The following is a 12,816-nucleotide window of genomic DNA, read 5'->3' as shown; positions in this document are numbered from 1 at the left end:
TTCACTCTGTACGGTTTCGTTTAGTCTTCATTGAGCTGTGATTTCTCCGTGATCGTTCTAGGTGGAAACCTGACATTAAACTGCAGTAGTTCACCCAAAACAAGGACTTATTTTCTATCGATTACACACCCCATGAAGCCTTGAATTCATTGTTTTTGTCGCATTCCTAAGCCAATAACAATAGCCAGTCCCCTACTGACCGATGACCCGGTCATCGAATTATTGGCTTGGGAATGCGACAAAAAACAAAAAAAATCCATGAATTCAAGGCTTCATGGGGTGTGTAATTGATACAAAATAATAAGTAATTTTCTGGGTGAGCTACTGCTTTAAAAAGGGATAAATAAATAAAAAATAATAATACAAAAGTGTATGTGTGTGTATATATATATATATATATATATATATATATATATATATATATATATATATATATATATATATGAGATCCAGGTTAAAAGACAATGTTTTGTTCTTGTTAAGATTGGCCAAGGGGTTTCATGCCACAGCAGTTATCCCATTAAAACCGGGAAAGCATCCCGTGTCTTCACATTTTTGCTTTGGCTGTTAAAAAAATTGCAGATAGTGTATACAAGCTCGCACATCTGCTATTTTTGAACAATTTCCCACCACAGAGACACGGGACCCCCTGCAGAGGTAAAAGTGAAAACATAATTTCTCTTGTGCCCAAAATGCTGTGGAGAAAAACCCCCATTTGATCCGTGGGTCACGTGGAGGCGTTGGAGAGACTGCTGTGATGCTCCTTCCACTGCAACACCTGCCTGGATAAACCCTCCACCTCTGACACCTGGTCCAGCAACTGAACCACAGCCGTGTTCTGTAGGACACACACACACACGTTTGTATTACTATACTTGTGAGGACATCAACACTTTAGGACAGCCATTTTATGAATGCCATTTTAAAAATATGTATATTTAGCTATTTTTAACCGTAAGCCTAAAGCCGAAAAGCAGCAGATCTACAAGCTCAAAACTTGTAGATCTGCTACTTTTTATACTTTTGGGTGACGCTGTAGTATTAATTGTAGATTAAGTAGGGGGCAAATAAAAAAAAAAAAATTAGAATATGGAGATAAGAGGTTTCTGCCCGACAGCGACGCTATCCTTGTTGTCGGGCAGAAACCTTGTATCTCCATATTTCACACACACACACACACACACACACACACACACACACACACACACACACACACACACACACACACACACACACACACACACACACACACACACACACACACACACACACACACACACACACACACACACTTTATGAATGCCATTTAAAAAATATGTATATTTAGCTATTTTTAACCGTAAGCCTAAAGCCGAAAAATAGCCGATCGATAAGCTCACAACGCGTCGCAGTGCATGACACTGGCGCGCAACTAAGTATAAATCATGTTTAACTCTAATTCCAAATCCCTAAACCTAACCTCTAAATGTCTAATCCTGACCTGAATGTTTTACTGATTGTAAACGTATCTCTAAAAAGGTTTTTTTTTAACTATAAAACAACCATTTGCATTGTGAGGACCAGGAAAACGGTCCTCACAATGTAGATTTCTTCAAATTCTACTATACTTGGTCCTCGCAAGTATAGTAATACAAACACACACACGAGGAGGGTCAGAGAGAGAGAGAGAGAGATCATGTTCACTTTTATAAGACGTGAGGTCGATTCTACAAATGCCTTCTAAAATCAGTAGTTCTCAAATTCCATATTTTTTGAAAATGTTCAAAACTAGCAGACTAGCACGAATAGCTTGTATATCTGCCATTTTAGCCGACGCACAAATCTAAAATGACAAATGTTTTCCCGGTATTTAATGGTTTAAGCCCTTATTTTTTCGTGTCAAAAAACATCTTAAAAAATGTTTTGGGGATATTTTACATCAAACCTTTCCGCCTACAACTACATGTTTGGGTTGGTTGTGTAGTTATTTTGCCATGATGTGACACCAAATATTGGAGAGATGCCATCTTCAATTAGTTGATCCCCTGATTAGAAATGGACTGACATTGCACAGTGAAACAAAAAATGAATGCAAACGAATCACATTCTGACGATATGTAACATTACAAAGACCTGACTCAGCATTATTCCATCTGTTTACAATGACTGACAAAAAGGTACCACTGTCAGTTCTTACACGTACAATAACAAAGTGATTCACTTGCCGGATCTTCTTCCTAAATGCAAATAGTGAAATCAACACAAAGTTGACCATTTTAAAAAATAAAAGAAAAATGCCATGTCTGGTTTTAAAATTGATATATTGTCAGAATCTGCTTTGTTTGCATTTGATTATGAGCTAAAAGAGTGACTTTGACTGTGTTTGTGTGTTGCGTTTAAACTAAAAGGAGTAGTTTCTATCAATTACACACCCCATGAAGCCTTTTTTTTGTTATTGTCGCATTCTTAAGCCAATAATTTGATGACCAGCGGAGTCTCCTACTGAGCAGCCACCCGGTCATCAAATTATTGGCTTAAGAATGCGATTAAGCCTTTGCAATTGATGCAATTGATGGAAAATAAGTAAGTTTTTTGAGAGACAGCAGGATCCCAAAGCGGCAGTGGCGGCCGCCGTGACCCCACCACGCCTCCGCCACACCCGCTGCGGCGGAGACGCGCCCGCCTTGCCTCCGCCGCACCCCGCCTTGCCTCCGCCGCACCCGCCGCGCCTCTGCCACACCCGCCGCGCCTCTGCCGCACCCGCCGCGCCTCTGCCGCACCCGCCGCGGCGGAGACGCGACCGCCACGGCGGAACGACCGCCACTGACAGCCACTGACTGCCACTGACAGCCACTGACTGCCACTGACTGCCACTGACTGCCACTGACTGCCACTGACTGCCACTGACTGCCACTGACTGCCACTGACTGCCACTGACTGCCACTGACAGCCACTGACTGCCACTGACAGCCACTGACAGCCACTGACTGCCACTGACAGCCACTGACAGCCACTGACAGCCACTGACTGCCACTGACTGCCACTGACTGCCACTGACTGCCACTGACAGCCACTGACAGCCACTGACTGCCACTGACTGCCACTGACTGCCACTGACAGCCACTGACAGCCACTGACAGCCACTGACAGCCACTGACTGCCACTGACTGCCACTGACCGCCATGGACCCGCCACGGACCCGCAACAGACGCCACTGACAGCCACTGACCACCACGACCCGCCACAGACCCGCCACTGACCCGCCACTGACCCGCCACTGACCTGTGGCATATTTTGCACATTGAGACAGAGCAGTTGAGATTTCATCAGGCCAGATCTTTGTCAATTTTACTTGAATTCTTATAATTTTATAATCTGTCAATTAATCTATCATCTGTCACAAGGGTTTTCAGCCCAAGGACCCCCTTGCTGAGAGCGAGATGAAGCAGGGACCCCCTCAATATAGTATATATTTTTCCCTCCACCGATTGCTCTTTGCCAAAAATAGCCGATCTACAAGCTCACAACGCCTCACGCTGCGAGGCGATGGAGCTTGTAGATTGGCTAGTAGATCTGTCTGTCTTTCTGTCTGTCTGTCTCTCTCTCACTGTCTGTCTGTCTCTCTCTCACTGTCTGTCTGTCTGTCTGTCTGTCTCTCTCTCACTGTCTGTCTGTCTCTGTCTGTCTGTCTGTCTGTCTGTCTGTCTGTCTGTCTGTCTGTCTGCCTGCCTCTCTCTCTCTCCCTCCCTCCCTCTCTCTCTAACTGCCTCTCTTTCTCTCTCTCTCTCTCTCTCTCTCTCTCTCTCGCTCTCTGCCTGCCTCTTCCTGTCTCTGCCTTATCCCTCGAAACCGCTTATTGCTGCTTGCAGCTATATTTATTATTATTATTACCCTTATTATTATTATTATTATTATTATTATTATTATTATTGTCATTAAATTGCTAAACAATCCATTTCGACGCACATCAGCCAAAATACATGTCATGGTCCAGGTCCTTGGACAGTTCATTCGCGATCATTACAAAAAGAGTGTAGCAGTGTACCTTCAAATAGGTAGTATTTTAACATTAGTATTTATCTGATGAAGTTGGCTGGTGTTTGGGCTATTTCAATGGAATTCGTCCTGGGTTGTCAAACAGAATGATCACAACACCGTCACCAAGTCCAAGACAAATGGAGTTTACTGGCCAGCTCAATAACAGACATATGCTATATGATATATCTATATATATGCTATTCCTTCTGTAAATGGGGTGTGGTTGGTTGGTCAAAGATGCACACAGGAATGAGTAGGAAAGTTGTCAGTGTTAAAAGGTCATGTCAGTCCAGTCGCTGTATAGGTCTTATACCATAAGAAGCGCACACCTCTCTCTCTCATCTGATTAGGTAAAAATAACGGGTAAAAATAACGGCTTGATCCAGTTGATCCAGTTGTCACTGTGCCTGCTATGTTATTTGTATGATGGTTGCAGTGACGTGTAATTGTGCATGACACATGCGTGCCACACATGTCTGTTTGGTTAAAGGTAGGGTAAGTGATTTGCTTTGGTTAAAATAAGTGTTAAATAGCTCTATATTCTGATAGTACTCATTGCTATAGAGTGTTTGTTCAGTATTAGGAGTCTCCTTGTCTCTCCATCTCATTATAAAACAGAAAATGCATTTTCGTTTCAGTTTCAGTTTCATTTCCAATTTTATCCAACCAGGACAGAGAACTCAATCAGGATATAGATTAAACAAGTGAAATTGGAAGTGATGACACTAAGAAATGAGCAGACAAAATTGGAACTGGAACACTATACAAATTAAGCTTAAAAAATGGTACTTTCTCCTGATTGGCTGAGATTTTGACACCTACCGAAAAATTTATTTTCTGTTTATTAAAGAGCTGGAGAGACAGGGAGACATCTGTTACTGAAAAAACACTCTATAGCAATGATTACTATCAGAATATAGTATTGTAACCTTTTAACAAAATACTTTTTGTTTTAACCAAAAAATATCACTTACCCTACCTTTAATATTTTGATTATTATGATGATAATGATTATAATACAATACACATGGGACGTTATACAAGCATTATATGATTTCGTTTTGATATAATTTCAACGGGGCATCATTCGAAAAGGCTTTCTGTCCGTCAGACATTCACTGTTTGTCATAATAATAATAATATGAATAATAATAACCATCTTATTGACTATATGCGCGGACTTTCGATTGACTCTCTATCCATCAATGATTCACTATTTGTCAGGATAATAATGATTGGATCCGTTGAAATCATATTCAGATGTGCATGCTGCCTGCATATAGATAGATAAATGGACAGAAAGACATATATTCAGATGTGCGTGCTGCATGCAGATAGATTGATGGACAGACGGACGGACGGACCACCCACCCTGTAATAGATACAGGAATGCTTGCTGTTAACACTGCTATTATATCTGATAAGCCTAACCAGCATTTATTTATAACAATCCCTGCACTTCTATGGTAATAAAAATAATTGAAACTGCATCTAAGGCTAAAAGCAGCTCCAAAGTGGTTGAGTTACAGGGTGATTAACATTAGAAACAGTAGAAAATAAGTACAAAGCATATTGTAAGTGTACTCAGTGTTACTGTGAAACTGGGCCTGAGTGGGCCCGGGCGAGTTTTTGAGGGGCAGAAACGCGCTCAAAGCGCGCGCAATTCTTTTACATTAATTAATTATACGCGCGTGCGTGCCGTGCGTGTGGGAGGAACTAGGGGGGGAATAGTTACACACCACAGATTGATAGATAGATAGATAGGGGTGTGTGTGTGTGTGTGTGTGTGTGTGTGTGTGTGTGTGTGTGTGTGTGTGTGTGTGTGTGTGTGTGTGTGTGTGTGTGTGTGTGTGTGTGTGTGTGTTACGGCCGCGGGCGTTTGACAGACAGACAGACAGACAGACAGACCCAGGCCGTTGGAGCACACTCACACTTGTGAGCTTGTTGATCGGCTATTTTTGGCAAAGAGTTATCGTGTAGAGGGGAAAAAAAGAGCAGACCATGTGCGTAATTACGCACAGAAAACTTCGGCTTGATATCATTTGATATTATAATAAATTATAAAATAAATTATAATAAATTCATGACTGATACACCGGAAAATATAAACTTGACAGATCATAGAAACATTAAAATTATAAGAATTCAAGTAAAATGTACAGAGATCTGGCCTGATGAAATCTCAACGCAAAATATGCCACAGGTCAGTGGCGGGTCTGTGGTGGGTTTTTGCGGGTCGTGGTGGTCAGTGGCTGTCAGTGGCGTCTGTGGCGGGTCCGTGGCGGGGCGTGGCGGGTCCATGGCGGTCAGTGGCAGTCAGTGGCAGTCAGTGGCTGTCAGTGGCTGTCAGTGGCAGTCAGTGGCAGTCAGTGGCAGTCAGTGGCAGTCAGTGGCAGTCAGTGGCAGTCAGTGGCAGTCAGTGGCTGTCAGTGGCAGTCAGTGGCAGTCAGTGGCAGTCAGTGGCAGTCAGTGGCAGTCAGTGGCAGTCAGTGGCAGTCAGTGGCTGTCAGTGGCAGTCAGTGGCAGTCAGTGGCAGTCAGTGGCAGTCAGTGGCAGTCAGTGGCAGTCAGTGGCAGTCAGTGGCTGTCAGTGGCTGTCAGTGGCAGTCAGTGGCAGTCAGTGGCAGTCAGTGGCAGTCAGTGGCATGGCGCGGCGGAGGCGCGGCGGGCGCCACCGCCGTTTTGGGATTTCGCCCCTCCTGAGTTTTTTGGGTGAACTACTCCTTTAAGCCCTATTTTATACGACGGCGTCTGCTGCAAAAAATAGCCCATCTACAAGCTCACAAGAGCTTGTAGATCGGCCGTTTTTCACTATGGAAAATGTTCACCTATAAAAGACCCAAAACAGAGGACACCAGACCAGGTTGAAAGTTGTTGAACTGGTGTGATGGGTTCAGTAGACGTTAAAGCTGCACTACGTAACATTTTCCTCGTCTACCCCGGATTTGAACCTGATTTCCTGCTGAAATGTTTACCATTGAGCTAATAGAGCATGTCTGCTTGCTCAGGGGATACATTGAATGTTGACCATCAGGCAGATCCTGTGTCTAGGTGAGACATGACCTTTGACACCATCTAAATGTCTCAATAGAAGAGCAGGGAGACAAAATACAACCACCCCAATTGTATAAGTTATATTGTATTATCAGATTGGACAAAATTGCATTTTATTCATAAAAAAAAGGATTACATAGTGCCCCTTTAAAGCAGCACTATGTAACTTTTTAACAACTATATAGTGTATTATGTCCCACAAAATTATAAAGTTAAGCAACAACAATCATCCTTCCATAAATGTATAGACTCAAGGGGGTCCCTGCTAGGGGCTTGACTGTATTACTATGTATAGGGGAGACCATGAGTTTCATCCTGGCATTTGCAAGGCACCAAACAGGATTGGCAGATCTGCTTATTATAATTTACCTGCAAGATTTTATTTGAAAATAGCCGATCTACAAGCTCACAACGCGTCGCATCGCGACACGTTGTGAGCTTGTAGATCTGCTATTTTCAAATAGCTGATGCATATGTTAAAGTGCACATGTGGCCCAAAGTCGCTTCTTTTGGGCTGGTTTTCCTGACCTGGTTGCTCGTTTCTCTCACAGAATCTGGCACCACGGCACCGAGGCAGCACTGCCAGTCAAAGCAACGACTGGCCAATCACAGCGTGTCCTCGCCGGACATGCGTGCAGAGAATCTTGGGTAATGAAGCCAAAGACGATGGCTGCCGCGTTATTTGTGTGCAAGGAGCCCACAGATGGCCCAAACTACAGAGAAGTATGAGCTCTCACCAGCTGAACCATGGACTGGTCCATGGTGGGAACGGAGCGGACAATCTCCAGGTTCCTGTCCAGCTTCTCTATGAAGTCCACCACCATGCTGATCAGCTCCACCACGTACCTGCAATAACACAACACAACACATCACCACAATAACACAACACCACAATAAACACAGCACAACACATCACCACAATAACACAACACATTAGCCCCCATTGTACCACAAAGTATAAGACGGTTAAGCAGACAAATTGATTTAGTCGATTATGAAAAACAATTAAATTCTTATTTTAAGAAAAAATAGATTTTTTTTTGATTCGATTAACCTACATGAGCAAGATTAAGTCACTTTTACCTTTGGTACTTTAAGTACAGTTTGATACCAATACCTTTGTACTTTTACTGAAGTAAATTTTTAATTCCGGAATTTTACTTGTAGCAGAGTATTTCTACATTGCAGTATTGATACTTTTACTTAAGTAAAACATTTGAGTACTTTTTCCACCACTGGTTACAAGCTGTAACTCTTTCACACACCCCCACACACACACACACACCTGTGCAGATCAGCCTGTATGGGCAGGTTGGTTTGGTGCATGGGTCTCATCAGTCTCTGTCTGAGGCTGCTCTGTGCCTTCAGAACCTCCTGCAGGTGACTGGAGAACCTCTGGACCGTCTCCAACCGCTGGCCTGGGATCAGCAACAACACAATCAGCTTTATTGTCACATCACATGTTTACAGGTGCATGGAATAAATACTGCTACTATGGAATCTAAATGAATGAAATCAGTCGTGGCGACTGAGAACATAAACCCATGCAGTATGTGAATCAGTGGGTGACATCCTATGTCCGTGTGGCGTCATTATGGATCCCACACCAGCCCTTGGCAAACCCTGCAGTGATTGGTCAGTAGTCGCTGTGATTGACAGTTCTCGTTTTTGCAACTATGCCTAAACCTAACCCTAACCTCAGTAAAACTATGCCTGCCAGGGAGCCAATCAGACAGGTAAGCCGGGTCTATATCCTGGATCGCTGGTGGGATCCATAATCACGCGTCCGTGTGCGCTCCATCATCGGCTCAAGCATGGGGAAAAATGCATTCTACTACGTATGGTGCCGCCAAAACGTGGAATGCCTTACCAAAAATTTAAATGTAGATATCCCCCCCCCCCCACCCAGATGTAGATCTGCTATACCCCGCAATACCCCACAATTATCAGTTTCAATGTTATAGTGTTCCAGTTCCAATTTGGTCTGCTCATTTTGTTTCATCACTTCCAATGTCACTTGTTCACATTATGATAACCACTTGAGGATTCTCTCCTTGGCCAACGCCAACCTGAATAATATTTATACATACGTGTCTGTGTGCTAAAGAGTTTTACTCAGAAACACAACAGACTTACTCAGGTAGAACTTGTGAGAAACGTCTGCAGTGTCCTTCTCCAGGCGTAACATCTCCAACTCCGTCTGCAGCTGAGGACAACAACAGCATGGATGTTACTGCATGTGGAGGCAGAAGATAATGGATGTTACTGCATGTGGAGGCTGAAGATAATGGATGTTACTGCATGTGGAGGCAGAAGATAATGGATGTTACTGTGTGTGGAGGCTGAAGATAATGGATGTTACTGTGTGTGGAGGCTGAAGATAATGGATGTTACTGTGTGTGGAGGCAGAAGATAATGGATGTTACTGTGTGTGGAGGCAGAAGATAATGGATGTTACTGCATGTGGAGGCAGAAGATAATGGATGTTACTGCATGTGGAGGCTGAAGATAATGGATGTTACTGTGTGTGGAGGCAGAAGATAATGGTGACCTGCAGACAGGTCAACAGCAGGAGAGTAAAGCATCTGCCCTGCCCCCAATAAACTGTCTCTCCTACACTGTCTGTCTCTCAGCCGTCTGTCTCTCCTGACCTACACTGTCTCCCTCTCAGCTGCCCTGCTGTCTGTCTCTCAGCTGTCCTGCTGTCTGTCTCTCAGCTGTCCTGCTGTCTCCCTCTCCTACACTGTCTCCCTCTCAGCTGTCTGTCTCTCCTACACTGTCTCCCTCTCAGCTGTCTGTCTCTCCTACACTGTCTCCCTCTCAGCTGTCTGTCTCTCCTACACTGTCTCCCTCTCAGCTGTCTGTCTCTCCTACACTGTCTCCCTCTCAGCTGTCCTGCTGTCTGTCTCTCCTACACTGTCTCCCTCTCAGCTGTCTGTCTCTCCTACACTGTCTCCCTCTCAGCTGTCTGTCTCTCCTACACTGTCTCCCTCTCAGCTGTCTGTCTCTCCCACACTGTCTCCCTCTCAGCTGTCCTACTGTCTGTCTCTCCCACACTGTCTGTCTCTCAGCTGTCCTACTGTCTGTCTCTCCTACACTGTCTGTCTCTCAGCTGTCCTACTGTCTGTCTCTCCCACACTGTCTCCCTCTCAGCGTTCCTGAACGATTATTCCAGTACCTCATCAAGCCTCCTCTTCATTTTGAAGTCTTGTTCAGTTTCCTGGAGGGAATCAGAGACGACACTGATGTCTCTGGGGACAGCGTCCAACTCCTCCTGAGGACGGACATACAGACAGAGGGAATAGAACCAATAAGAACAGGGTTGAAACTAAACTGTTTCCATCTGTGCAGTCAATGTGGTAGAAGTTGTAGAGGAGTTATTTTGGGTGAATGTTGGCCCCAGAATAGGGGCACTAGGAGTGATGTGGTTATCATGTTACTCATGTACAGGTAATCCTGTACGCTACTCTCCCTCTGCCCGCCTGGGGAGAGCCCCTAACAGAGCTCATGCTTCCTTCAACACATGAGGATCTAGCAAGCCGCTTCTTATCACCCGACAGGGGGGAGTTTCCCCGGTTGGACGTGGCGCGTGAAAGGAACACGTTATTCCTACCATTTCCTTTCCCCTCCATCAGGCACCCCGGCAGACCAGGGGGAGGCAGTAGGATTACTGCATGTTTTTTGTGTACCTACCCTAGGGGACACGGGGAGAACATGCAAACTCCACACAGAAAGGCCCTTAAGGATGCTTGCATGCTTCTGAATCATAAAAATGTTCTTTCACATTTCACCTATAATAACAATTATTTTATGACATTTTAGTAATTTAATGTAATAATTGATTCGTTTGACCGTTGCAGCCCTTGTGTTTTCTCCTCACCTGTGATATGGTTCCTCTGGCAACACATTTAGCCAGCAGGGCGGCGACTGGCGTCACAGTAAACGGAGCCTTGTCCCACTGATTCATGCTGAAACTAAAGAGAGCACTTTGATCAATTACAAATGGATTGTATTCATTATTCAACAAGGTGCAAAAAATATACATGTAACTATATATTCCCCTGAGTGTTTATTCGGTAACAGGGGTCTCCCTGCCTCTCCAGCTCTTTAATAAACAGAAAATAAATTCAGGATACCAGTTTTATCTATTCAGGAGAAAGAACTCATACAGGATAAACAAGTACAATTAGCAGTGATGACACAATGATTGCGTCATCACTGCTAATTTCACTTGTTTATCCGGGCGACAAAATTGGAAGTGGAACACTATAAAATTGAAATATTGAAACCAATGAAAAGCACCAACAAGAGCTTGTGACTAAAATAATAATAACTACCATTGGATCCACTGGAACACAGGTTCTTCTTTTTTTGGACAAGGTTTCTGCCGCCCGACAGCAGCAATAGCATTGCTGTCGGGCAGAAACCTCTTATCTCCATATTCTAAATAATCTGTTGTTGTGTTTTTTCGTAAATTAACGCCGAACCTGATCACACAACAGCGTCACACAAAAGCATCAAAAGCAGCAGATCATCCACAAGCTCGAAACGTTTTGAGATCGTTAGATTAGATTTTTGAGCTTGTTTGTTGTGTCTTTGGCATTTTTTTCCTGAAAAATAACAGTTTTGGACATAATGAGGTTTCCACCCGACAGAGACTATATTACATCTCTGAGTCAGATATCTGACGGATGCAATTTCGGTGGTGAAATATAATATTAATAAGATGAATGATAAAAAAAGAAAGAAAAGGCAGGCATATCTTTTCTGCCTCTTTGGAATAAATCAGCTGCTTAGCTTTGCTGGTGTCAGTTTATGCTTCTGCTTATTATTATTTTTAAGCAAACATTTTTTACTCAAATCTTTGCTTCTGGAGGTCCCTGGCACTAAACCTTTTCAGATGGGGGTCCGCGGCCAAATAAATACATATCAATTTGGGGGTCCTTCCCTAAAAAAAAAGTTTGATTAGAACTACTGCTTTATATTACACACACAAACACCATTTTTGGAACAGTGCTGTCCTGATAAGTTGTTATTTATTTAATTACTTTTTATCAATGGGATTTTTTTTCAGGGGGGCGGGGGGGGCGTGGCTACTGGCTAGAGACGTCAAGACCACGTGGTTGATGTTGATCCAATGGAAACATCGGAAACAGAAGAGCGGCGTGTACACTTTTGAAAAGATTAAACTGTTTGTTTACAGATTCAATTATTATATACAAACTAATTAATTACATCAATTATATTATGTAAAGTAATTACATACAGCTTTCCTGGAGAGACGTGAATGCGTCAAACAAGTTGATATTCATTTGTAAAATAAGCCCGTTAGACTGTTAGTTCTGTAGAAGTTGTTAAAAAGCATCAAAATAGCCGATCTACAAGCTTACAAGTTCAACGCCTCAATAGTAGATCGGCTATTTTCGTACCGCACCTGTGAATGAATAAAGTAGAGTTCTGTCATGTGTAGATCGTATGTTAATAATAATAATAAAACAAACCTCACCGTTCAGTGTTGTTGCTGTAATGCTGTTCCTCCTCCGTCTTCCTCTGTGGTGTTTGACAAAGAGTCAAAGACACTTCCGCAGCTGAATGGGAAACAGTATTGTTCTCTGCTGCCACCTCCTGGACACACTGGAGAACTCTTTTTGTTGTTGTTCTTGTTGTTGTTGTTGTTGCCTTGCATTATTGATTGATTGATTGATTGATTGATTGATTGATTGGTTGATTGATTGATTGATTGATT

General features: G+C 43.3%; 1 protein-coding gene across 2 annotated transcripts; it reads right to left on the bottom strand.

Annotated features, from left to right (window-relative positions):
• Positions 1-473: 473 nt before the first annotated feature.
• haus2 (HAUS augmin like complex subunit 2) lies at positions 474-12,616 on the bottom strand. Of its 2 annotated transcripts, none has more exons than XM_080414535.1 (7): positions 12,572-12,616; positions 10,951-11,044; positions 10,249-10,344; positions 9,207-9,276; positions 8,356-8,488; positions 7,808-7,916; positions 474-838 (listed from the first exon to the last, which is right to left on the bottom strand). In XM_080414535.1, the coding sequence occupies exons 2-7, from the start codon at positions 11,035-11,037 to the stop codon at positions 728-730; spliced, it is 606 nt and encodes a 201-aa protein (XP_080270661.1). In that variant the 5' UTR covers positions 11,038-11,044; positions 12,572-12,616; the 3' UTR covers positions 474-727. The 2 variants fall into 2 exon arrangements, with proteins under 2 accessions (XP_080270661.1, XP_080270660.1); XM_080414534.1 differs by having other exon boundaries at positions 12,577-12,613.
• Between the last annotated feature and the right edge of the window lie 200 nt (positions 12,617-12,816).

The sequence above is a fragment of the Gymnoscopelus braueri genome (assembly GCF_963280865.1).
Source record: "Gymnoscopelus braueri genome assembly, chromosome: 19".
In the NCBI taxonomy this organism is placed as follows: Eukaryota; Metazoa; Chordata; class Actinopteri; order Myctophiformes; family Myctophidae; genus Gymnoscopelus; species Gymnoscopelus braueri.
The sequence above is the reverse complement of the archived record's forward strand: the minus strand, read 5'-3'. Positions and strand labels throughout refer to the sequence as shown.